The following is a 27067-nucleotide window of genomic DNA, read 5'->3' on the forward strand; positions in this document are numbered from 1 at the left end:
CAACCGTATCACTATTGATTAAAATTTCTATATATATATATATATAGTTTTTTTATATTATTACATGTATTTTTTATTAAAAAAATATTTATTCCTTGCTTAGGAAAAAAGTGTTTATTTCTGAGCTATGAATATATTACGAATAAGGATATAAACGTAAGTAATTCTAAAATTTAAGATGGGGCTGGGAGGGGGCGTGTCAGAGGGTGCGAAAATTAACTCTCTTCCCCGGGGGACGAACTCGGGAATGGAGGAGTTTGATTTGATGGCTGGAAAAGTACTTCATAATCTCTCAATTTGTTCGCCGCTGGTCTCTCTCAAAATGATTCAAGGGTGAGTCGCTGGTGATCTCCGTTCGAACTTTCCGCTTCCTGCTGTTCTTTTCCTTATGAGAAAAAGGGATTCTTTTCCTTTTTTTCCGTCAATTTTTTTTTAAAAGAGATGTTTTCCCTCATTCGCTTGTGATTCTTCTCTATGATATATTGTTCAGAGTCTTTAATTTTTTTCTTTTCTTGCCAATGTTATTGGAGAAAATCATTTCCTGGTTTGATCACTCACTGAATATTTATTCGTTTGAATGTTCAAAGTTTTGTCATATGAACAAAAGGGGAATTTTCATTTGTGTTATTGCAGTAAAAGATTTAGTGAGGGAAGTTGTAAAGTTAAATTGTTTGCATATGAATAAAATACTGCAGCTATCTTGATCCCAAATTTCATCTCATCTCCTACATCAGGGGGAAGAAATACTTGAATGTGCTGAATACAATGCAGATGCAATTTAAATGATTGCATGATCTTCCAAACCATCATATTTGGAAGTTCACAGCCATTGTATATATTTCCAATTCAAAATCTTATATGACATTGCAAAACGTAGTATTTGATAGTTTATAATCGCAGTATGGAGGGTTCCTTTGCTAAAGATCAATACAATGCACTTCTTAAGAATTTGTTTTCTAACCGATGGAGCCATCCTCCTTAAGATCACTTACAGAGGAGAGGACTCTAGAATTGTGCCTGGTTGAATGCTAAGTGGCTATTTTAATTATTGTTGTGTTATCATTGGGATGATATGCCATGTTAATCATATCATAAATGAGTTGTGTCATCCAGGTCAATAGAAACTATATAAGAATAATTAGATCTTTTTTAAATATAAATTTAAAAGATGTATTATTAACTGAATTCTCTAAAGAATTTTAGTCATAACATTAAACTTATCAATACTTTTTGAATGAATTATATTTGCAAATGGATCAATTTGTATCAATCTATTTAGGTCATATCGTGCCAATTTTAGATTTCAGCCTTAGTAATCGTAGGTAGGTCGGGTTGAATTGAATTTAAAAGGTGCATCATTAACTGAATTCTAAAGAATTTAAGTCATAACATAAAATTTATCAATACTTTTTAAATGAATTATATTCGCAAATGGATCAATTTATATCAATCTATTTAGATATCCATGTCATATTGTGTCACTTTTAGATTTTAGCCTTATGATTGTTGAGAATTATATGATGATACCTGATACCGTGCAGTGCTACTCCTAGTTGACTGTATCTTGCGAGATAATTGATAGCATCTAAAATGGCAGGTACCTTATTTCAGGTTGCCTCTCATTTCTCGATCCTTTATGATAATTAAAATTACTTCATAGTTTTTCCTAATTCCTTCAATTTCCTGCCAGTGTCTATTTCCATCTTTTCCATAATTATTTTTCAATTTTCAGGGAGATGTTTCAGCTGAGAATAAAGCAGGGAAAAAAATGAAGCATTAGATATTGAGCCTCACACAATCATCTGATAAAGTGTTGTGGAAGTCCAAAGATAACTGTGAGCAATCCAAATTCCTAATGGAATTGCATAAATTGGCTCTGTGTTAGCCTCATTGCATCATTTCGCAGAAAGTTTTGTCTTGTAAAGGATCAACCCGAATGAAAAAAGCATAACAGCAACCAGCAAGATGTAGATGATGCATCCAAGAAAGTTGCAGCCAAAGGTTACCCTGAATGAAAAAGCACAACGGCAACCGGCAAGATGTAGATGATGCATCCAAAAAAGTTGCAGCCAAAGGTTAGCTGCATCTGCTACTCATAAAAGGAATTAGATGATGCATCTGCAGTCAAAGGTTGATGCCTTAACTTTCTTCTAGCTCATTATATAACAGTATAGTTTTAAATGACAAGAGAAGGAGAATGTTTAAATGCATGCGTTTTAGTTCAACTGAGAAACCATTTTATGTTGAGTATGATTGAATGTTGTTTAACTTAGCTTTGTTTGACCGTGTTGATATGCTCCGATCACTATGTATCGTAGAATGAACTATTTCTTTCCTCCTCAAGTAGTGTGTTCTCAGATGGTGTATTTAAAGTAATCTTCGGTGCCAAACACTACTTCAGATGTTTGCAATGCAAGGACTCACCATTTAACACCCATCAAGAGAATCATTTCCTTCTTTGCGTCCTTTAAGTATCACCCTGTTTTCTTTCTAATGGTATCATTGTTATTTACCGATTTGTATGTGTCTCTGATCACAGGCTCTTTGCCATGCAATCTTAACATTATTGATCAATTTGTAACTTTTGGCAAATTCTGAAAAACAAAATCTATTCTTAATTGAGCACAAGCACCTAAGAAAGCATAATTGAGCTCCAATCTATTCTTAATTTTTATTCTTGCGTTCTTCCTCTTCACTAAATAAGCAAGGGACTAATGGGTTCATTAAACTGCATATTGCTGCCTTCCTGGTACTTGCTTTAGGGTCTATGGCAGTTTTCTCTTCAAAGCCATTTATGAAAATTATAGTAGAAATTGGACTAAAGATCACAAAATTAGAACCTCGTTTGAGAACATGTCAATGTTACAAGATGAAACAAAATTCATCAAGAAACCAGGAATTGTGTGTTAGAGTGTATACTAAAAGCCTAGCTTTTGGTATAAACATTTATCTAGAAATAAGAATCACATTGGTCAAATGTCTACATTTGTGATAAATGTAGTTGTTCAATTAATTTATATTGTAGATAACATGGTGTGTGGTGTCACACACAGAGGATCATGTTATCAGTACCTTATAAATTATAAACAGTAGCTCACGACCAAGATGGAAAGGAACAAACCATTTGAAGGTCGTAGTGTAATTAGGTATTAGTTTATCTTAACTATATAATTACACTAGTACACTTAGAGTGTATTGAGTAGGACCATTAGAGGTCGTTTCTTTTATACTGACTTTATAAAGAAACAAAGACCTCAGTTATTATGGAAGTGTGTGCTCTTAATCCTAATATAATAATAAACACATATATTTGATATTTATTTCTTTAATTTGTCAATGGGTGAGATTTAGTTCAATGAATCAATAAGCCTGATAAGTTGGGAAATGATATCACTTATAGCGTGTGTTGTTGATTATAGAAGGAAACTATGTCCTAGAGATACTAGGTTGAGAATGTCCCCAAGAGGAGCTCAAAAGGATTGTCATATTAAACCCTGCAGGTGGACTTAGTCCGACATGACGATGAAGTTGAGTGGTACTACTCTTGGAGCTAGATATTAATTAAGCGAGTTGTCAGTAACTTACTTAATTAGTGGACATTTGTTATCTTAAACACAGGGAGACTAACACACTCATAATAAGAAGGAGCCCAAAAATGTAATTTGGGATTGGTGCGGTAGTTCAATAATAATTCTCTAGTGGAATGAATTATTATTGATAAAATTAAGTTGTGTGTTCGGGGCGAACACGGGATGCTTAATTTTATCGGGAGACCAAAACCAATTCCTCCTCTCGGTCCCTATCGTAGCCTCTTATTTATAGAGTTCTATACCCACCTATACCCACCTTCTATACCCACCAATAAGGGGCCGGCCAAGCTAGCTTGGGATAGCTTGGGAACCAAGCTAGGGCCGGCCCTAGCTTGAACCCAAGCTAGTGGGGCCGGCCAAATTAAATTAAAAAGGGATTTTAATTTTAATTTTTATTATGTGGAAGAAATAATTTATTAAAGAGAATTAAAATTAAAATATCTCTCTTGTAAAAGATCTACAAAAGATTAAAGAAAGAGATTAAATCTCTTTCCTTATTTGTAGATTGGTGAGATATTTTATTTTCTCTTTAAAATTATCCACATGTTGATAAAATTAAAATTATAGAAATTTCCTTTTATCAACAATGAAAAGATTTTTAAAGAGAAATTTTATTTTTAAAATTTCCGGAAACAAATTAGGAAGTTTTAATTTGTTGATTAAAACTTGTCTAATTTATTTCCTCTTGATGTGGCAGGCCATTAGAGATTAATTGGGGAAATATTATTTTATTTTTCTCAATTAAATCATGTCAAGGGAATTAAGGAAATTTTATTGTAATTAAATTTCCTAATTTGCCTAGGCTAAGGAATATAAAAGAAGGGGTGAGGGTGCCTTCATAATTGATCAACCTCTATTATTTTCTCTCCCTCTTTTGGTTCCTTGGTGTGGCCGGCCATCCTTTCCCTCTCTTCTTCTTGTGGTGGCCGAACCCTTCTCTTTCCTTGGAGCTCTTGTGGTGGCCGGATACTACTTGGAGAAGAAGAAGAAGAAGGAGAGGAAGCGAGCATCTCTTGGAGCTTGGTTAGTGTTTTGATTTTCTTCCTTGGTGAAGCTTTTTCTTTTGTGGCCGAATCTAGCTAGGAGGAGAAGAAGGTGGTTGGTGGTTTCTCATCTCGGAAGATCGTTGCTCACACAACGTCCGAGGTTAGAAGAGGAATACGGTAGAAGATCAAGAGGTTTTTCTTAAAGGTATAACTAGTAATTTTTCTTTCCGCATCATACTAGTTATTTTTGGAAATAATACTAAATACAAGAGGCATATGATTCTAGAGTTTCGAATTTGTTTTCGATATAGTGTTCTTTTGTTTTTCTTTTTCTTGTGATTTGATTGTTCTTTTCGGTTAACCTAAAGTTATTTTAGGAAATTAAATATTAGCTTTCTATAAAAGGTTTTGTCTAGTCGGTAGTGGTTGCTCCCATATCCAAGAAGGCCATGTGCCTCGCCACGTCAGTACTGGGAACCGATTATGGAAATTAATATTTAATGGAATTAATAACTTAAGGTGACTTGGGTCGAACGTGTTAAGTTCCGCAGGAGATCCAAGTCAAAACCTAAAAGAACAAATATATTAAGTTTTGGATCAAACGTGTTAAGTTCCGCAGGCGATCCAAAATTTAATTTAAAAGAACACATGGTAGCTAGGAAAAGGTTCAGACCTTTGTACAAAATTTTTGTACAGTGGAACCTCTAGGCTTTCCGAGTAGCAACCAACAATTGGTATCAGAGCTAGGGTTTTGCCTCTGTGTATTTGGTATTAGTTTAATTATGCACATGTCATACATAATTTAGGCAGGATAATAGTAGGATGTGCTAACTTTGTGGATGCAGGATCCAACTATTATGGCTTATAGTTATTATGTGTGTGATTGGACCCTTGGACATATCAAGGGCATTTATTGTGTGTGCATGATTGTATTATAAAATACAGCAGGAGCTGTATTTAGTTTTATTAGGATTTTATTTTTGATCTAGATACATGTACATTCCTTTTATGGAATATAGGATCAAAATGTAAAATTCTATTTATGTCGCGGATCGAATCTTGTAAAGCGTGGAACCTTCTAAGGACCAGAGGCGCAGCGGAACAAGGAGCAAGATGGATGCGACAGCTAGACCCGGTGGCAGTGGCCAAATATGGCAGCAGCTTGGGATGACAACACACGGAGGACAACTAGAGATAAAAGTCATAATAGTTAAAAATTAGATTTTCTATTTATTGCTTTTATATTGTGCTGTGTGTGCATGTTAGTTTACATATTTAGTAGGCTAGCATAGTTAAAATTCCTCATTTATAAATAACTAAGTGGGAGAGAGATTTTTAAGTAAATCCCATGGTCTCCATTACTGGTTTGTAAGTGATGCAAACAAGCTTGCGCGTTGGCTCTGAGTGCCTTCCTCCATAACGGATGAGCTTGTTTGTGGATCACTAGAACATACTTCCATTTTTGGATGACTATAGGAAGTTAATTAAGAGCGTGTGATCTTCCCCAACGGAAGGGGCATAATCTTATTAATGGACTTAGTGTCAAGTAATGGTATACACTTAGACACATCTAATAATATCTTCCCCATCGGAGTCACTGCTATTATTTGTGTGACCAAATGATACCAACTATTAATTTTATTTGTCAAAAAGTTAGGTTGACAAGATAATAAAATTAATGGGTTAAAACCCTCCTTTTACAAATGTTGAATTTGTATACGTCCACACTAACGTGGCATGCAAAATTCACGGTGTTTGAGGTGTTGGTGAATTTAAATAATATTGTTTGAGGAATCAATGTTATTTTAAAATTCAAAAAATTTTGACCAAATATTTGATCAAAGACAGATCAACTATTAATTTTATTCGTCATAAAGTAAAGTTGACGAGATAATAAAATTAATGAATAAAATCTCCTCTTCGATTTTGTATACGTTCACACTATCGTGGCATACAAAATTCATGGGGATTTTTAAGGAGTTGATCTTGACCAAATATTTTTGTGATTCTTAGGATTTAAATATTTGTCAATCCCCTAGTAGTCATACTATATAAAAGGCTTAGTAGTCCCAATTGTAATGATTGGAAATAGGACTTGGACATTAAGGTAGACTGTCTTCTTAAAACTAAGAACAACATAGGTGTATTTAATTCATTAGTTGAAACATGTTTAGTGGTGTTATCTACCAGAACCTGGAGTGTAGATACAGATGCCATTAATCATGTCCGTAATTCATTGCAGGGTTCCAGGAAACCCGACAACTAAATGAAAATTAAAACACTGTCTACATGGGCACTACTGTAAAAATGGTAGCTGTTGCAGTGGGAGATGTTTATCTTTTGATAAGAATAAAACATGGATTTTTGAGTAATTGTCTTTACGCACCAAGTTTAGAAAGAACTAGTTTTCAGTTTCTAAACTATTCAAAGAACTTGATATTCTGCCTCTTTTAATAACAAAGTTGTTATTAAGAAAAAGAGGGAAGTTATCTGTTCTGGTACGTTGGTTGGCAATTTATAAATCCAATAACTCTCACGATGCAACAAATGGAAATTAGTAACACATCTTCTAACTTTAAGAGAAAGTAACCTTCGGAAATGAACCAATTATATCTTTGGCATCTAAGGCTAGGTTATATTAACTTGAGTATGTTTCATTGGTAGCTGATGAACTTTTGGGTTCATTAGTAGTGGAAATCTTTCCAACCTACGAGTCTTACTTGGAAGGAAAAATAACCAAGAAGCTTTTAAGTCTAAGGGGTATGGAGCCAAAGATATATTGGAATTGATTCATTCTGATTTGTGTGATCCTATGAGCATCCAGGCAAGAGGTTGTTTCAAATATTTCATCTATTTTATAGACAATTATTTGAGATACGGATATATTTACTTGATGTGCCGCAAGTCTAAGTGCTTTGATTAGTTCAAAGAGTACGAGGCTGATGTGGAGAAACAACAAAGTAAAAGTATCAAGACACTACGGTAAGATCGTAGTGGCAAGTACCTCTTGGGAGAATTTAGGAGTCATTTATCAGAAGTAAGGGATTCAACCCCAACTAACTGCACCTGGTACACCCCAACAAAATGGTGTAGAAAAAGGAAGGTATAGGACTCTTATGGAAATAAGTAGATTGATGAGTTATTAAAAATATTACCAAAATCATTTTAAGGATATACTCTGGAAATGGGAGTGAATATAGTACCTTCCAAAGTCAGAACTCTCTACTCATATAGAATTGCTGAATATGCGTAAGCCTATTTCGAAGCATATTCGGATTCGGGTAGTCCAGCACATATGCAGAAGAGAGACAATGATAAGTTGGACATGAATTCACTTGTTTGTGGGTTATCCTAGTGAAATGAAAGTAGGTTTATAGTCTTAAAAATCAGAAGATCATTGTTAGCATCAATGACCGATTTTTAGAAAAGGACTATGTAATAAACCATGTGGCCATAAGAAAATTTGTTCTTAAGGAAATAATAAAAGACATGTCTAATCTAGTACCAACTGTACAAGATGAGATACCACAAGGAAACTGCAACAAGTATCACAAATGATACACAATTGCAGAAAGTGCCTTGTCGTAGTGGGAGGGTTGTTAGGCAACCTAAAAAGATTCATGTTTTGGGAGAGTTTTTGGACTCGATCCCTGGAGGACATGAACTTGATCTCCGGAAATATGACGAAACACTCCAAGATAAAGATGCAACATCTTGGCAAAGAGTAATGAATAAAAGAATTAGAATATATGTATTCTAATAAAATCTGGAAGCTTGTAGAACTACCAAATGGTGTAAAAGCATTTGGGTATAAAAAGGTCTATAATTGGAAAAGAGGGATAGACAGGAAGGTAGAAACTTTCAAAGCAAGGCTAGATGAAAAAGGAAACTTTTTCACTGATAGTCATGCTTAAGTCTATCCGGTTTCTTTTATCTAAGTGGATGTCAAGACAACATTCCTTAATGGAAGTCTTGAAGAAAGCATCCATATAAAGCAACCAGAAGGGTTCATTGCAAAGGGCTAAGAGCATCTTGTGTGTAAGCTCAATCAGTCTATGGACTGAGGCAAAGCTTCAAGGTCTTGGAACATCCGGTTTATCAAAGTAATCCAGATCTATGGATTTAGTAACCGGATAAGTCTTGTGTATACAAAAGATGTGATGGAAACGTGGTGGTATTTCTTATACTATACTTAGATAACATTTTTGGTAGTTGGAAACAATATCAAAATGTTGTCAGAAGTAAGGGTATGGTTGTCCAAACAATTCGATATAAAGGACTTGGGAGAATGTATATATTCTTGAGATCAAAGTAATAAGGTATCGCAAGAAAAGAATATTTTACTTATCCCAAGCTTCATACATCGGAAAAATCCTTGCTCGTTTTAAGCATACAAAACTCCAAGAAAGGTTTCTTACCTTTTTAGGATGGAGTAACTTTATCTAAAGATATGTCTCTGTAGACTTCAAAGGAGATAAAGGAAATAAAGCGGTTCTTTATACTGTTGGAAGCCTAATGTATGGTATGCACAAGATCAAATCTGTTTTGCCAAGGGCATAGTTAGCAGATATCAAAGTAACCTGGACAAGGATAAAGCATATATTGTAGTACCTTAGAGGCACTATAGATTATATGCTAGCTTACAAGCGATTAATTTAGTCCTTGTGGGTTGCATGGATTTTGACTTCAATCGGATAGGGACAATAATAAGTCAACCTCGGGGTTTTTGTGTTTACTTTAGGAGGTAAAGTCATAACTATGGAAGAGTGATAAGCATAGGTGTTTTTCTGGACTCCACCATAGAAGCTTAGTATATGGCAAGCCTCTGAGGTAGCCATAAAAGCTGAATGACTCAACAATCTCAAGATAGACTTAGATATGATTTCTGGTTTGTCCAAAAATTATTACAATTTATTGTAATAATGTTGGTGCAGTAGCAAACTCGAAGAAACCATAAGTCTATAAGGCAAGTAAACACAATAGAGCGCAAGTACCACCCAATACGAGGAATCGTATAAACGAGGAGAAATTGTTGCCGCCTAGATTGCATCAGGTGATGACCTATAGATCCTTTCACTAAGGTCCTTAAGGCAAGAGCTTTTGATGGACATGTTGAAGGAATGAGAATCAGATGTATGGCAGCAGATATGACAGCTTAGTCTTTTAGTATAAGTGGGAGATTGTTAGAGTATATACTAAAAGCCTAGCTTTTGGTATAAACATTTATCTAGAAATAAGAATCACATTGGTCAAATGTCTACATTTGTGATAAATGTAGTTGTTCAATTAATTTATATTGTAGATAACATGGTGTGTGGTGTCACACACAGAGGATCATGTTATCAGTACCTTATAAATTATAAACAGTGGCTCACGACCAAGATGGAAAGGAACAAACCATTTGAAGGTCGTAGTGTAATTAGGTATTAGTTTATCTTAACTATATAATTACACTAGTACACTTAGAGTGTATTGAGTAGGACCATTAGAGGTCGTTTCTTTTATACTGACTTTATAAAGAAACAAAGACCTCAGTTATTATGGAAGTGTGTGCTCTTAATCCTAATATAATAACAAGCATATATATTTGATATTTATTTCTTTAATTTGTCAATGGGTGAGATTTAGTTCGATGAATCAATAAGCCCGATAAGTTCGGAAATGATATCACTTATAGTGTGTGTTGTTGATTATAGAAGGAAACTGTGTCCTAAAGATACTAGGTTGAGAATGTCCCCAAGAGGAGCTCAAAAGGATTGTCATATTAAACCCTGCAGGTGGACTTAGTCCGACATGACGATGAAGTTGAGTGGTACTACTCTTGGAGCTAGATATTAATTAAGCGAGTTGTCAGTAACTTACTTAATTAGTGGACATTTGTTATCTTAAACACAGGGAGACTAACACACTCATAATAAGAAGGAGCCCAAAAATGTAATTTGGGATTGGTGCGGTAGTTCAATAATAATTCTCTAGTGGAATGAATTATTATTGATAAAATTAAGTTGTGTGTTCGGGGCGAACACGGGATGCTTAATTTTATTGGGAGACCAAAACCAATTCCTCCTCTCGGTCCCTATCGTAGCCTCTTATTTATAGAGTTCTATACCCAACTATACCCACCTTCTATACCCACCAATAAGGGGCCGGCCAAGCTAGCTTGGGAACCAAGCTAGGGCCGGCCTAGGTATAAAATTGGGTGGCCGGCCCTAGCTTGAACCCAAGCTAGTGGGGGCTGGCCAAATTAAATTAAAAAGGAATTTTAATTTTAATTTTTATTATGTGGAAGAAATAATTTATTAAAGAGAATTAAAATTAAAATATCTCTCTTGTAAAAGATCTATAAAAGATTAAAGAAAGAGATTAAATCTCTTTCCTTATTTGTAGATTGGTGAGATATTTTATTTTCTCTTTAAAATTATCCACATGTTGATAAAATTAAAATTATAGAAATTTCCTTTTATCAACCATGAAGAGATTTTTAAAGAGAAATTTTATTTTTAAAATTTCCGGAAACAAATTAGGAAGTTTTAATTTGTTGATTAAAACTTGTCTAATTTATTTCCTCTTGATGTGGCCGGCCATTAGAGATTAATTGGGGAAATATTATTTTATTTTTCTCAATTAAATCATGTCAAGGGAATTAAGGAAATTTTATTGTAATTAAATTTCCTAATTTGCCTAGGCCAAGGAATATAAAAGAAGGGGTGAGGGTGCCTTCATAATTGATCAACCTCTATTATTTTCTCTCCCTCTTTTGGTTCCTTGGTGTGGCCGGCCATCCTTTCCCTCTCTTCTTCTTGTGGTGGCCGAACCCTTCTCTTTCCTTGGAGCTCTTGTGGTGGCCGGATACTACTTGGAGAAGAAGAAGAAGAAGGAGAGGAGCTTGGTTAGTGTTTTGATTTTCTTCCTTGGTGAAGCTTTTTCTTTTGTGGCCGAATCTAGCTAGGAGGAGAAGAAGGTGGTTGGTGGTTTCTCATCTCGGAAGATCGTTGCCCACACAACGTCCGAGGTTAGAAGAGGAATACGGTAGAAGATCAAGAGGTTTTTCTTAAAGGTATAACTAGTAATTTTTCTTTCCGCATCATACTAGTTATTTTTGGAAATAATACTAAATACAAGAGGCATATGATTCTAGAGTTTCGAATTTGTTTTCGATATAGTGTTCTTTTGTTTTTCTTTTCCTTGTGATTTGATTGTTCTTTTCGGTTAACCTAAAGTTATTTTAGGAAATTAAATATTAGCTTTCTATAAAAGGTTTTGTCTAGTCGGTGGTGGTTGCTCCCATATCCAAGAAGGCCATGTGCCTCGCCACGTCAGTACTGGGAACCGATTATGGAAATTAATATTTAATGGAATTAATAACTTAAGGTGACTTGGGTCGAACGTGTTAAGTTCCGCAGGAGATCCAAGTCAAAACCTAAAAGAACAAATATATTAAGTTTTGGATCAAACGTGTTAAGTTCCGCAGGCGATCCAAAATTTAATTTAAAAGAACACATGGTAGCTAGGAAAAGGTTCAGACCTTTGTACAAAATTTTTGTACAGTGGAACCTCTAGGCTTTCCGAGTAGCAACCAACAATTGGTATCAGAGCTAGGGTTTTGCCTCTGTGTATTTGGTATTAGTTTAATTATGCACATGTCATACATAATTTAGGCAGGATAATAGTAGGATGTGCTAACTTTGTGGATGCAGGATCTAACTATTATGGCTTATAGTTATTATATGTGTGATTGGACCCTTGGACATATCAAGGGCATTTATTGTGTGTGCATGATTGTATTATAAAATACAGCAGGAGTTGTATTTAGTTTTATTAGGATTTTATTTTTGATCTAGATACATGTACATTCCTTTTATGGAATATAGGATCAAAATGTAAAATTCTATTTATGTCGCGGATCGAATCTTGTAAAGCGTGGAACCTTCTAAGGACCAGAGGCGCAGCGGAACAAGGAGCAAGATGGATGCGACAGCTAGACCCGGTGGCAGTGGCCAAATATGGCAGCAGCTTGGGATGACAACACACGGAGGACAACTAGAGATAAAAGTCATAATAGTTAAAAATTAGATTTTCTATTTATTGCTTTTATATTGTGCTGTGTGTGCATGTTAGTTTACATATTTAGTAGGCTAGCATAGTTAAAATTCCTCATTTATAAATAACTAAGTGGGAGAGAGATTTTTAAGTAAATCCCATGGTCTCCATTACTGGTTTGTAAGTGATGCAAACAAGCTTGCGCGTTGGCTCTGAGTGCCTTCCTCCATAATGGATGAGCTTGTTTGTGGATCACTAGAACATACTTCCATTTTTGGATGACTATAGGAAGTTAATTAAGAGCGTGTGATCTTCCCTAACGGAAGGGGCATAATCTTATTAATGGACTTAGTGTCAAGTAATGGTATACACTTAGACACATCTAATAATATCCTCCCCATCGGAGTCACTGCTATTATTTGTGTGACCAAATGATACCAACTATTAATTTTATTTGTCAAAAAGTTAGGTTGACAAGATAATAAAATTAATGGGTTAAAACCCTCCTTTTACAAATGTTGAATTTGTATACGTCCACACTAACGTGGCATGCAAAATTCACGGTGTTTGAGGTGTTGGTGAATTTAAATAATATTGTTTGAGGAATCAATATTTTTTTTAAATTCAAAAGATTTTGACCAAATATTTGATCAAAGACAGATCAACTATTAATTTTATTCGTCATAAAGTAAAGTTGACGAGATAATAAAATTAATGAATAAAATCTTCTCTTCGATTTTGTATACGTCCACACTATCGTGGTATACAAAATTCATGGGGATTTTTAAGGAGTTGATCTTGACCAAATATTTTTGTGATTCTTAGGATTTAAATATTTGTCAATCCCCTAGTAGCTATACTATATAAAAGGCTTAGTAGTCCCAATTGTAATGATTGGAAATAGGACTTGGACATTAAGGTAGACTGTCTTCTTAAAACTAAGAACAACATAGGTGTATTTAATTCATTAGTTGAAACATGTTTAGTGGTGTTATCTACCAGAACCTGGAGTGTAGATCATGTCCGCAATTCATTGCAGGGTTCCAGGAAACCCGACAACTAAATGAAAATTAAAACACCGTTCACATAGGCACTACTGTAAAAATGGTAGCTGTTGCAGTGGGAGATGTTTATCTTTTGATAAGAATAAAACATGGATTTTTGAGTAATTGTCTTTACGCACCAAGTTTAGAAAGAACTAGTTTTCAGTTTCTAAACTATTCAAAGAACTTAATATTCTGCCTCTTTTAATAACAAAGTTGTTATTAAGAAAAAGAGGAAAGTTATCTGTTCTGGTACGTTGGTTGGCAATTTATAAATCCAATAACTCTCACGATGCAACAAATGGAAATTAGTAACACATCTTCTAACTTTAAGAGAAAGTAACCTTCGGAAATGAACCAATTATATCTTTGGCATCTAAGGCTAGGTTATATTAACTTGAGTATGTTTCATTGGTAGCTGATGAACTTTTGGGTTCATTAGTAGTGGAAATCTTTCCAACCTACGAGTCTTACTTGGAAGGAAAAATAACCAAGAAGCTTTTAAGTCTAAGGGGTATGGAGCCAAAGATATATTGGAATTGATTCATTCTGATTTGTGTGATCCTATGAGCATCCAGGCAAGAGGTTGTTTCAAATATTTCATCTATTTTATAGACAATTATTTGAGATACGGATATATTTACTTGATGTGCCGCAAGTCTAAGTGCTTTGATTAGTTCAAAGAGTACGAGGCTGATGTGGAGAAACAACAAAGTAAAAGTATCAAGACACTACGGTAAGATCGTAGTGGCAAGTACCTCTTGGGAGAATTTAGGAGTCATTTATCAGAAGTAAGGGATTCAACCCCAACTAACTGCACCTGGTACACCCCAACAAAATGGTGTAGAAAAAGGAAGGTATAGGACTCTTATGGAAATAAGTAGATTGATGAGTTATTAAAAATATTACCAAAATCATTTTAAGGATATACTCTGGAAATGGGAGTGAATATAGTACCTTCCAAAGTCAGAACTCTCTACTCATATAGAATTGCTGAATATGCGTAAGCCTATTTCGAAGCATATTCGGATTCGGGTAGTCCAGCACATATGCAGAAGAGAGACAATGATAAGTTGGACATGAATTCACTTGTTTGTGGGTTATCCTAGTGAAATGAAAGTAGGTTTATAGTCTTAAAAATCAGAAGATCATTGTTAGCATCAATGACCGATTTTTAGAAAAGGACTATGTAATAAACCATGTGGCCATAAGAAAATTTGTTCTTAAGGAAATAATAAAAGACATGTCTAATCTAGTACCAACTGTACAAGATGAGATACCACAAGGAAACTGCAACAAGTATCACAAATGATACACAATTGCAGAAAGTGCCTTGTCGTAGTGGGAGGGTTGTTAGGCAACCTAAAAAGATTCATGTTTTGGGAGAGTTTTTGGACTCGATCCCTGGTGGACATGAACTTGATCTCCGGAAATATGACGAAACACTCCAAGATAAAGATGCAACATCTTGGCAAAGAGTAATGAATAAAAGAATTAGAATATATGTATTCTAATAAAATCTGGAAGCTTGTAGAACTACCAAATGGTGTAAAAGCATTTGGGTATAAAAAGGTCTATAATTGGAAAAGAGGGATAGACAGGAAGGTAGAAACTTTCAAAGCAAGGCTAGATGAAAAAGGAAACTTTTTCACTGATAGTCATGCTTAAGTCTATCCGGTTTCTTTTATCTAAGTGGATGTCAAGACAACATTCCTTAATGGAAGTCTTGAAGAAAGCATCCATATAAAGCAACCAGAAGGGTTCATTGCAAAGGGCTAAGAGCATCTTGTGTGTAAGCTCAATCAGTCTATGGACTGAGGCAAAGCTTCAAGGTCTTGGAACATCCGGTTTATCAAAGTAATCCAGATCTATGGATTTAGTAACCGGATAAGTCTTGTGTATACAAAAGATGTGATGGAAACGTGGTGGTATTTCTTGTACTATACTTAGATAACATTTTTGGTAGTTGGAAACAATATCAAAATGTTGTCAAAAGTAAGGGTATGGTTGTCCAAACAATTCGATATAAAGGACTTGGGAGAATGTATATATTCTTGAGATCAAAGTAATAAGGGATCGCAAGAAAAGAATATTTTACTTATCCCAAGCTTCATACATCGGAAAAATCCTTGCTCGTTTTAAGCATACAAAACTCCAAGAAAGGTTTCTTACCTTTTTAGGATGGAGTAACTTTATCTAAAGATATGTCTCTGTAGACATCAAAGGAGATAAAGGAAATAAAGGCAGTTCTTTATGCTACGGCTGTTGGAAGCCTAATGTATGCTATGCACGAGATCAGAAATCTGTTTTGCCAAGGGCATAGTTAGCAGATATCAAAGTAACCCTGGACAAGGACAGTGGACTGCAGTAAAGCATATATTGTAGTACCTTAGAGGCACTAGAGATTATATGCTAGCTTACAAGGCAGTTAATTTAGTCCTTGTGGGTTGCATGGATTTTGACTTCCAATCGGATAGGGACAATAATAAGTCAACCTCGGGGTTTTTGTGTTTACTTTAGGAGGTAAAGTCATAACTATGGAAGAGTGATAAGCATAGGTGTTTTTCTGGACTCCACCATAGAAGCTTAGTATATGGCAAGCCTCTGAGGTAGCCATAAAAGCTGAATGACTCAACAATCTCAAGATAGACTTAGATATGATTTCTGGTTTGTCCAAAAATTATTACAATTTATTGTAATAATGTTGGTGCAGTAGCAAACTCGAAGAAACCATAAGTCTATAAGGCAAGTAAACACAATAGAGCGCAAGTACCACCCAATACGAGGAATCGTATAAACGAGGAGAAGTTGTTGCCGCCTAGATTGCATCAGGTGATGACCTATAGATCCTTTCACTAAGGTCCTTAAGGCAAGAGCTTTTGATGGACATGTTGAAGGAATGAGAATCAGATGTATGGCAGCAGATATGACAGCTTAGTCTTTTAGTATAAGTGGGAGATTGTTAGAGTATATACTAAAAGCCTAGCTTTTGGTATAAACATTTATCTAGAAATAAGAATCACATTGGTCAAATGTCTACATTTGTGATAAATGTAGTTGTTCAATTAATTTATATTGTAGATAACATGGTGTGTGGTGTCACACACAGAGGATCATGTTATCAGTACCTTATAGATTATAAACAGTGGCTCACGACCAAGATGGAAAGGAACAAATCATTTGAAGGTCGTAGTGTAATTAAGTATTAGTTTATCTTAACTATATAATTACACTAGTACACTTAGAGTGTATTGAGTAGGACCATTAGAGGTCGTTTCTTTTATACTGACTTTATAAAGAAACAAAGACCTCAGTTATTATGGAAGTGTGTGCTCTTAATCCTAATATAATAACAAGCATATATATTTGATATTTATTTCTTTAATTTGTCAATGGGTGAGATTTAGTTCGATGAATCAATAAGCCCGATAAGTTCGGAAATGATATCACTTATAGTGTGTGTTGTTGATTATAGAAGGAAACTGTGTCCTAGAGATACTAGGTTGAGAATGTCCCCAAGAGGAGCTCAAAAGGATTGTCATATTAAACCCTGCAGATGGACTTAGTCCGACATGACGATGAAGTTGAGTGGTACTACTCTTGGAGTTAGATATTAATTAAGCGAGTTGTCAGTAACTTACTTAATTAGTGGACATTTGTTATCTTAAACACAGGGAGACTAACACACTCATAATAAGAAGGAGCCCAAAAATGTAATTTGGGATTGGTGCGGTAGTTCAATAATAATTCTCTAGTGGAATGAATTATTATTGATAAAATTAAGTTGTGTGTTCGGGGCGAACACGGGATGCTTAATTTTATCGGGAGACCAAAACCAATTCCTCCTCTCGGTCCCTATCGTAGCCTCTTATTTATAGAGTTCTATACCCACCTATACCCACCTTCTATACCCACCCAATAGGGGCCGGCCAAGCTAGCTTGGGAACAAGCTAGGGCCGGCCTAGGTATGAATTTGGCTGGCCGACCCTAGCTTGAACCCAAGCTAGTGGGGGTCGGCCAAATTAAATTAAAAAGGGATTTTAATTTTAATTTTTATTATGTGGAAGAAATAATTTATTAAAGAGAATTAAAATTAAAATATCTCTCTTGTAAAAGATCTACAAAAGATTAAAGAAAGAGATTAAATCTCTTTCCTTATTTGTAGATTGGTGAGATATTTTATTTTCTCTTTAAAATTATCCACATGTTGATAAAATTAAAATTATAGAAATTTCCTTTTATCAACCATGAAGAGATTTTTAAAGAGAAATTTTATTTTAAAATTTCCAGAAACAAATTAGGAAGTTTTAATTTGTTGATTAAAACTTGTCTAATTTATTTCCTCTTGATGTGGCCGGCCATTAGAGATTAATTGGGGAAATATTATTTTATTTTTCTCAATTAAATCATGTCAAGGGAATTAAGGAAATTTTATTGTAATTAAATTTCCTAATTTGCCTAGGCCAAGGAATATAAAAGAAGGGGTGAGGGTGCCTTCATAATTGATCAACCTCTATTATTTTCTCTCCCTCTTTTGGTTCCTTGGTGTGGCCGGCCATCCTTTCCCTCTCTTCTTCTTGTGGTGGCCGAACCCTTCTCTTTCCTTGGAGCTCTTGTGGTGGCCGGATACTACTTGGAGAAGAAGAAGAAGAAGGAGAGGAAGCGAGCATCTCTTGGAGCTTGGTTAGTGTTTTGATTTTCTTCCTTGGTGAAGCTTTTTCTTTTGTGGCCGAATCTAGCTAGGAGGAGAAGAAGGTGGTTGGTGGTTTCTCATCTCGGAAGATCGTTGCCCACACAACGTCCGAGGTTAGAAGAGGAATACGGTAGAAGATCAAGAGGTTTTTCTTAAAGGTATAACTAGTAATTTTTCTTTCCGCATCATACTAGTTATTTTTGGAAATAATACTAAATACAAGAGGCATATGATTCTAGAGTTTCGAATTTGTTTTCGATATAGTGTTCTTTTGTTTTTCTTTTCCTTGTGATTTGATTGTTCTTTTCGGTTAACCTAAAGTTATTTTAGGAAATTAAATATTAGCTTTCTATAAAAGGTTTTGTCTAGTCGGTGGTGGTTGCTCCCATATCCAAGAAGACCATGTGCCTCGCCACGTCAGTACTGGGAACCGATTATGGAAATTAATATTTAATGGAATTAATAACTTAAGGTGACTTGGGTCGAACGTGTTAAGTTCCGCAGGAGATCCAAGTCAAAATCTAAAAGAACAAATAGATTAAGTTTTGGATCAAACGTGTTAAGTTCCGCAGGCGATCCAAAATTTAATTTAAAAGAACACATGGTAGTTAGGAAAAGGTTCAGACCTTTGTACAAAATTTTTGTACAGTGGAACCTCTAGGCTTTCCGAGTAGCAATCAACATTGTGAACATTTACAGTCATTAAAATATTGCAATCTGTTACTTTGGCTTGAAAGTATGAAAGTATTCCATGAACTGTAGGTCACTTTCGTACCTGTCATATGCAGATCTCATTACAAGGGCATTGTCTACCGTGAAGTCTTGGCCTCTCACGAGCTTATCAGATGAGATAATAGAAACAACATATCGGGTTTGTATAAATATTGGGCCTGTAGCTTTAACTATGACCAAAGTGTCAAATTAATCAAATTTTAGAGTCTTTAGGATTTTTTTTACTGAGTGATTTTGTATAGTGGAGCATTATGAAGCCCGGTAGATGCTTTGGGGAGATGGCAGATACTATAGGAGACCAGGGGACTTGAAAAAGAGATTTTTCTTCATAAAATTCTTTAGTATTTGGGAAGTGCTTCCCTATTATTCAAGAAACTAAATATTCATCTCTGCTCTAGTTACTATACCTTTTTATTAAAATTCAGTCTTTAGCGTACCAAATATCCTTCAATCTCGTGACAGAAAATAAAAGTTTCCCTATTATTTTCAGGTCTACCATGAGAACTTGGATTCTTGCATATTTCACTCCTGCAATATATTATCATCGACAAAGCCAAGCCATTCCAGTTCCTGATGGATATCCTGAACATCAATTTTATGTTCGGATGACTAATAATTGGTACATTGAAAGCACTCTACATTTTATGCAGGAAAAGGAAAACATACTTGCCTGCAAAGATTCTACATCTGCGCAAAATGATCTAGTACGAGTGACAAAGCAAGGCTGTGTTTTGAGTCTCCAATCTACTACTTGTCTGCAAAAATAGGTAAAATGTTCATTCATGTTTTATGCAGGGAAATAGGTTGTGTGATTTTATCTTACTAGGCTCATTTTCCCTTGTGTTGCTTGTTTGCCATCTTATTTTGTGCCATGGATCGATAAATGCTTCTGATATGAATGAAGATCATGAAACGATACTGAAGAACTATGAAGCTGAAATGTCAGCACAAACAAGTAGTTCCTGTTAAGAATTCTGCATGCTTTAAGTTACATCAAAGTAAGGTGCGATTTAATTATTTCTCATCAGGTCTGATTCCAATATGGAACCATGACTCAGCACCTTGATTGAGCTACTTAAATGGCAGACATGCACACACTGCCAATCCTGCTGCATGCACACACCCATCCATTGGTCATTACCATTAGCCAAAGGCAGTCATTTCTCCTTTCAACGTTTGCCTACCAACACAACCAAACAATGCCATTACTTTTAAGAAAAATAAAATAAAATGCAGATATCCACTCTAAGCAATGTCTGACGTGACATTTTCCACTCAAACAAAAAGCAGAACAATTACCATTAACAGCACAGGGATAAGCTGAAGCGTTTCTGATAAGCCTTTCAGAACACTCTTATTTTCATGTGAAGCACTCCGACCTCTCCACTAACTCACACTCATCCAATTCCACTGATCTTTTGTTTGGAGCAAAATAGTTTTGTTAATGACATCTTTCAGATCATTTAATGGTGGTGGAGACCGGAGATTGCAACTTTCGGCAGTCTGAATCAGTCCACCACACATTGCATGGGCATCACTGATAAATTAGACTACTTTAATTGCTAGTGGTAGGAGCAGAGTTTGATTTCACAGATAACATTGAACGACTGATTATTTGTATTCTTCTCTAAGGTTTTGTGTAAAAGCTTCTCTTCTGTTTTAAAGAAATGTGAAATTTAACCTCCTATTATTGTAATTCAAGTATCTAGGCTTCGAGTCCAACTAATTCTAGAAGTAGACGACCTGGTATGACCCGACAAACCGACTATAAGGTAAATTTGGAACACAGATAGTCCTGGCATGAAATTTAACCTCCTAGTATTAAATCAACTTTTCATTGTTTTTTTAAGCTAAACAAAGGGTTCATAAGTCAACCAATGAAACCCTACCAAGGCAAATCATTGAGACCTATGCACAAATCCAAATAAACCAACATCACTATATGAATAGAAACAAAAACATCACCAGAGAATTCAATCAAATCGAGCATAATAAGTCAACTTAAAGAACTTTAACACTTTAATTATGCTTTTAAAAAGAGTTCAATTATTTGGACGACATGGTTTTACTAAATTTCTTATCAAATATGTTTATTTTAATTTCTCATTCCTTAGATTATTTTATCCTATAATTCTTAAATCCAAGAGTAAACAATATAATTATTATTTTTGGTTATCTAGGTATATGAGCTTTCTATCTAACTAGTCTTGAAGGTGAATGACTTGCTCCATAGATCTACCATCAGGTAAATTTAAGAAGCACAAACGGATCATGATATGACATCTATTATTAGTTCATTATTCTAAAGGTTAGTAGTTGATGGTGATTTATCTCCTCCGTGTTGGTCTTGGGATGGGTTGGCGGAGGCGCTAGGGGCGAACGTATTCGTTTTTTTTGCCACTATTAGTTCAAATTCGATAAGAAATGCCTAGTATGAAGATTTATAATTATATTGCAACAATAAAATTATATTGCACTGAAATTATGATCAAGAATATGGCTACTTAGACACATTGTTGGTGTCGACTCACACAAAATACATGTTTATATATTTGTATTTATATTAAAATGAAAAAAGAAAGTTGATGCAATTATTTTAATTTCTCATTCCTTAGATTATTTTATCCTATAATTCTTAAATCCAAAAGTAAACAATATAATTATTATTTTTTAGTTATCCAGATATATTGAGCTTTCTATCTAACTAGTCTTGGAGGTGAACAACTCACTCCAAAAATCGACCATCAAGTAAATTTGAGAAGTACAAATGGATCATGATACGTTATCTATCATTAGTTCATTACCCGTGGTTCAAATATGGTAAGAAATGCCTAGTATGAATATTTATAATTATATTGCAACAATAAAATTATATTGCAATGAAATTATATTCAAGAATAGGACTACTTAGACACATTCTTGGTGTTGACTCACACAAAATACATGTTTATATATTTGTATTTATATTAAAAAGAAAAAAAGAAAGTTGATGCAATTATTTGGAAAGAGAGGGCGCATAATAAAAAAGCGAATCTACACAGTGCGTACTGTGCGGTCGGGCCGGAAGAGTCCAAATCGGTCGCACAGAGTTGCAATTAAAGGCTTTGACCGTTGACTTTGTATCCCAACCAGCGCCAGTCGCCGTCGCGCCAGCCGGGCCGCCACTGTCTCCTCCTCTCCCTCCTGCCAAACCCACGCCGCCTTCTGCCTCCGCTCCACTTCGATTAATTTAGCGATAAGATCAAATATATCTTCAAGGAGAAGTCCAAGGATCAAATTAAATTTAATACGAATAAGAGATAAGGAGCGACAAAAGTTTCTGCAATAAAGTGGAGTCAAAACCAAGCCAACCTCTCTCTCTCTCTAACTCTTTCTCCCTGCCCAGTTCTTCCCCGATTAGGGGTTGAAGCGTGATCTTGGCGATGAAACTTGTCGCAGAAGCTAACGGAAGTCTAAGCATTGCTTGCATCGCGGAAAGCTGCCGCCTTTACCAATCTAAGCATCAAATCTCATGGTAAGCAGAGGAAATCTCTTGATTTTTTGTATGGTTCTTCTTTTGAAGTTCTAAAGCATTGTTGCTTGTATGGAAGAATTCTTGGGAATCCCAAAAGATTTCTTTTGGCAAAGTTTCGAGCTACCATAAAAGAACCACCTTTACCACTTGCAGCGACTCCAATCTTGCTCTGCGGTTATGAAGAAGGGGAACAAATTCGTGTATGTGTTGAATCAAAGACTCAAGTTTTGGTCCTTGGTGCTCTTCTTCTTCTCCGATGCTTCGCTCGGCAATTCCCAGAGCTGCGACCCTGCAGATTTAGTTGCCCTGGAAAGCTTGTTCAGAGGCCTGGATTCTGGGATTCCAGGTTGGAGCTTCAATGCATCGGATTCCAATTGCTGCAGATGGGAAGGTGTTTCTTGTGAAAATTCTGGAGTACTCGGAGCAAGAGTGGTTGGTTTGGATCTCCAAAATAGGAGCTTGAAAGGCTTCTTGTCTGATTCCTTGGCAGATTTGGATCATCTCTCAAGCCTCAACCTTTCCCTCAACTCTCTTCAAGGCACTGTTCCATCTGGACTCTTCAATCTCACCAGACTGAAGCACCTAGATCTCAGCATGAACAAGCTATCGGGGCCTATTCCTCCAGATTCATTCCTTCCCTCGATCGAAGTCTTCAATGTCTCATACAATGCTTTCAGCGGCAAACACCCAATTTTCTATCGGTCTACAAGGTTGCTGGTTCTTGACATCAGCTTCAATGAGTTAGATGGTGGTATGGACACTGAAATTTGCAACTCTTCGGCCCGAATTCGAGTCCTCCGTTTCTCGGCAAACTCATTATCCGGCGAATTCCCTGTGGGATTTGGCAACTGTGCTTTCCTCGAAGAGCTCTCCATGGATGCGAATGGAATGTTCGGGACTTTGCCAGATGATTTGTTCAAGTTGTCATCTTTGAGGAGGCTGCATTTGCAGGAGAATTTGCTCCATGGTTTGCTTAGCACAAGCTTAGGTAACCTGTCCAACCTTGAGCTCTTGGACCTTTCCTTTAATTCTTTATCTGGCAAGATTCCCAACGTGTTCATTAGATTATCAAAGCTCAAGTATTTGTCTCTTCAGTCCAATAATTTCAGTGGCAGTTTGCCTTATTCTTTGTCCAACTTATCACCACTCGCTTTGCTCAACTTGAAGAACAATTTTCTCACCGGCGAGATCACTCTCAATTGCATGGCAATGAATCAGCTTAGCTCACTTAACCTCGGGTCTAACTTCTTCACTGGCACCATTCCTCACAATCTTTCTCAGTGTGTAGAGTTGAGAACCTTGAACCTAGGCAGAAACAACCTAACTGGTGAAGTCCCGAGCAGTTTCAGGAACTTTAGCTCACTGTCCTATCTCTCACTTTCCAATAACAGTTTAACTAACATATCTTCTGCATTGCTGATTCTGAAGGAAGTCCACAGCCTTACTGGTTTGGTACTCACAAGGAACTTCCATGGCAGTGAGAGGATTCCGATCAATGGGATTCAAGGATTCAGGAAGTTACAACTTCTGGCTATTGCAAACTGTGGCCTTCTGGGATCCATTCCAACTTGGTTGTCCAATTTGAGAGAGTTAAATGTTCTTGACTTGTCATGGAATCATTTGGAAGGGAGCATACCTTCATGGATAGGTGGTCTTGATCACCTCTTCTATGTGGATTTATCGAATAACTCGCTGAGTGGAGAAATTCCAATCAGTTTGACAGAGATGAAGAGCTTGATATCCGGTAATAGCTCGCGGTTTGGACCCCCAGATGAGGACTTCCCTTTCTTTGTGAAGAAGAACATTAGTGGCAAGGGACTGCAGTATAATCAAGTCAGTAGCTTCCCACCATCCCTAATTCTGTGCCAAAACATGCTTGTTGGACCGATTTCACCAAATTTTGGGAACCTCAAGAGGCTTCTTGTGCTTGATCTGAAGCAAAACAGGTTGTCAGGGAACATCCCAGATGAGTTATCAGGCATGTCTAGTTTGGAGTCTTTGGTTTTGTCTCACAACTATCTCAGTGGAAGCATTCCTTCCTCACTGATCAAGCTCAACTTTCTATCAAGTTTCAGCGTTGCTTACAATGACTTGTCGGGTCCAATCCCTGTAGGAGGCCAGTTTTCGACTTTCTCAACTTTGGATTTTGAGGGGAATCCGGGTCTTTGTGGCTTTCACTTGAAACTATGTGATTCTGAACAGCATGAGGGGCAGACTGAACAAAGGAGGAGAAGCAAAGGTGTGATCATAGGGCTAGCCTTCGGAATTGGAGTTGCAACATCTACTCTTCTTGCTTTCGTTTACTTTCTTGTGTCGAGGAACCATTGCAGTCGACAGGATGATGGCTTAAAGGCGGCAGATGATGCGAATTTGAACGAGGACTTGGAGGGAGCCGAATCCAGACTGGTGCTTCTGTTTCACAACATGAACAATAGCAGTGAGTTGAGCATTGGTGACATCTTGAAATCCACTAATCATTTTGATCAGTCCAACATCATTGGCTGTGGAGGATTTGGTCTTGTTTACAAAGCAATCCTGCCGGATGAGAGAAAGGTAGCTGTTAAGCGCCTTTCGGGTGACTACTTCCAAATGGAGAGGGAATTTCAGGCTGAGATTGAAACACTTTCACGAGCTCAACATCGAAACCTTGTTCTTCTTCAAGGATACTGCAAGATTGGCAGTGACAGACTCCTAATCTATTCTTACATGCAAAATGGAAGCTTGGACTACTGGCTTCATGAAAAACCTGATGGTGGCACACTACTAGATTGGCACAAAAGGCTTCAAATTGCACAAGGTGCAGCGAGGGGACTGGCCTACTTGCACCAATTCTGTGACCCACACATCTTGCACCGCGACATCAAGTCCAGCAACATCCTGCTCGATGAGAACTTTGAGGCTCATCTGGCCGACTTCGGCCTTGCGAGGCTGATATTTCCCTCCGACACTCATGTCACCACAGACTTGGTTGGCACATTAGGCTACATTCCTCCAGAGTATGGTCAGTCCTCAGTTGCTACTTTCAAGGGTGATGTGTACAGCTTTGGTGTGGTGCTTCTGGAGCTACTAACCGGTAAACGACCGATCAATATGTGCAAACCGAAAGGGGGGAGGGAGCTGATATCGTGGGTGCTTCAGATGAAGAAGGAAAAGAGAGAAGTGGAGGTGTTCGATCCTCGGATTTATGATAAGTTGCTCTTCTACCAACTGATGAAGATTCTTGAGATTGCTTGTGTCTGCCTGAGTGATTCGCCGAAGATGAGGCCACTGTCAAAGCAGCTAGTGACATGGATCGACAGCATTGGCACAGATTAGCAACTCAGAAAATAAGATTTTTTTTTTCTTTTTTATTTTATCACCTCTTTGTGATCAGGAATGGGTTAAGAAATATGAATCTGTGTCATCTGGATTCTAAGAACTTTGAGTGATTTCCTGCTCACAATGATGAATTGTACATAACTGAGTTTTACAGTGTCGTGATTCTAAGTGAGGGCATGATACAAATACAGAATTTTGTGCGGTAAATGTAGATTAGCCAAACCAAACCTCAAATTACTACAAGAAAGGAATTGATTAGTTACTTATGATCTTAGAGGAGTGGTAGTAACATATTTGCAAATGTTTTTGCTTCAAGAAGTGTTTACATAATACTTCAAAGGTTCACTAGAATTTTCTTGCTCATTAAGTTTACTTCATTTGATTGTTTTTAGCTTCCATGATCATAATTGTAGACGCTCTTAATTTGATGCATGCAAAAATAAAGAGAATCAATTCGATCAGAACATGCATCTAAACATAAATAATTTGTTCAACATGGGGAGATTCTATCAAATCAAAAAACATAGAATATTATTATTGGCTACGATCCATTTCTCAAACTTTTTTATTGTGAAAATTCCTGATCTCGAAATCCCAAAAAAGATTATAAAACTTGGTAGCGACTGTTCTCGCCATTCCTCCAGCTGCCTGCCTACACTGCTCCTGCAGTGTAGGGATTGTGCTGGCGTAGGATCGCAGTCTATTGTCATGCATGCAACACGCAGGAAGAATGGTTGTCTCATGTCTGTTTCAGTTAACTCTTCCCGAGAGCCAGGTTTGGGGAAACGAAGAAAAGAGACTGAAAAGCTCAATGAGATTGCCGTATTATGCAATCAAAGGCTGCAGCCTAATTCTGTTCAAAAATATTTGGTGCCATGGTGCACTAATTGAGTTATGAAAAAAAGCTTTAAAATGCCTTTGTTAGTTTCTTTGATGTGTAATTTTCTCCCCCTTTATGAAAACTTAGTACTTAATGATCAATCAATGCAGGGCCTCAGGTATTTTAAGATCTATAGATTCATTAATTGGAAAAAGATTCAGGTCCACTGTCAGTAAAAGAAAATAGATAAATCGCATTGATTGAGACGAGAAGCTACAGATATGGAACTCCATTCTGAATGCCTCTATTCTTTTGCAGCAAAGCATAGTTT

The 27067-nt window shown here is 36.4% G+C and overlaps 1 protein-coding gene across 2 annotated transcripts; it reads left to right on the forward strand.

Annotated features, from left to right (window-relative positions):
- Positions 1–22265: 22265 nt before the first annotated feature.
- LOC121996716 (phytosulfokine receptor 1-like) lies at positions 22266–26267 on the forward strand. 2 transcript variants are annotated; one of them, XM_042550783.1, is made up of 2 exons: positions 22266–22598; positions 22752–26267. In XM_042550783.1, the coding sequence occupies exons 1-2, from the start codon at positions 22596–22598 to the stop codon at positions 25911–25913; spliced, it is 3165 nt and encodes a 1054-aa protein (XP_042406717.1). In that variant the 5' UTR covers positions 22266–22595; the 3' UTR covers positions 25914–26267. The 2 variants fall into 2 exon arrangements, with proteins under 2 accessions (XP_042406717.1, XP_042406718.1); XM_042550784.1 differs by having other exon boundaries at positions 22267–22598; positions 22675–26267.
- Positions 26268–27067: the final 800 nt, after the last annotated feature.

This window comes from Zingiber officinale, chromosome 6A (genome assembly GCF_018446385.1).
Source record: "Zingiber officinale cultivar Zhangliang chromosome 6A, Zo_v1.1, whole genome shotgun sequence".
In the NCBI taxonomy this organism is placed as follows: Eukaryota; Viridiplantae; Streptophyta; class Magnoliopsida; order Zingiberales; family Zingiberaceae; genus Zingiber; species Zingiber officinale.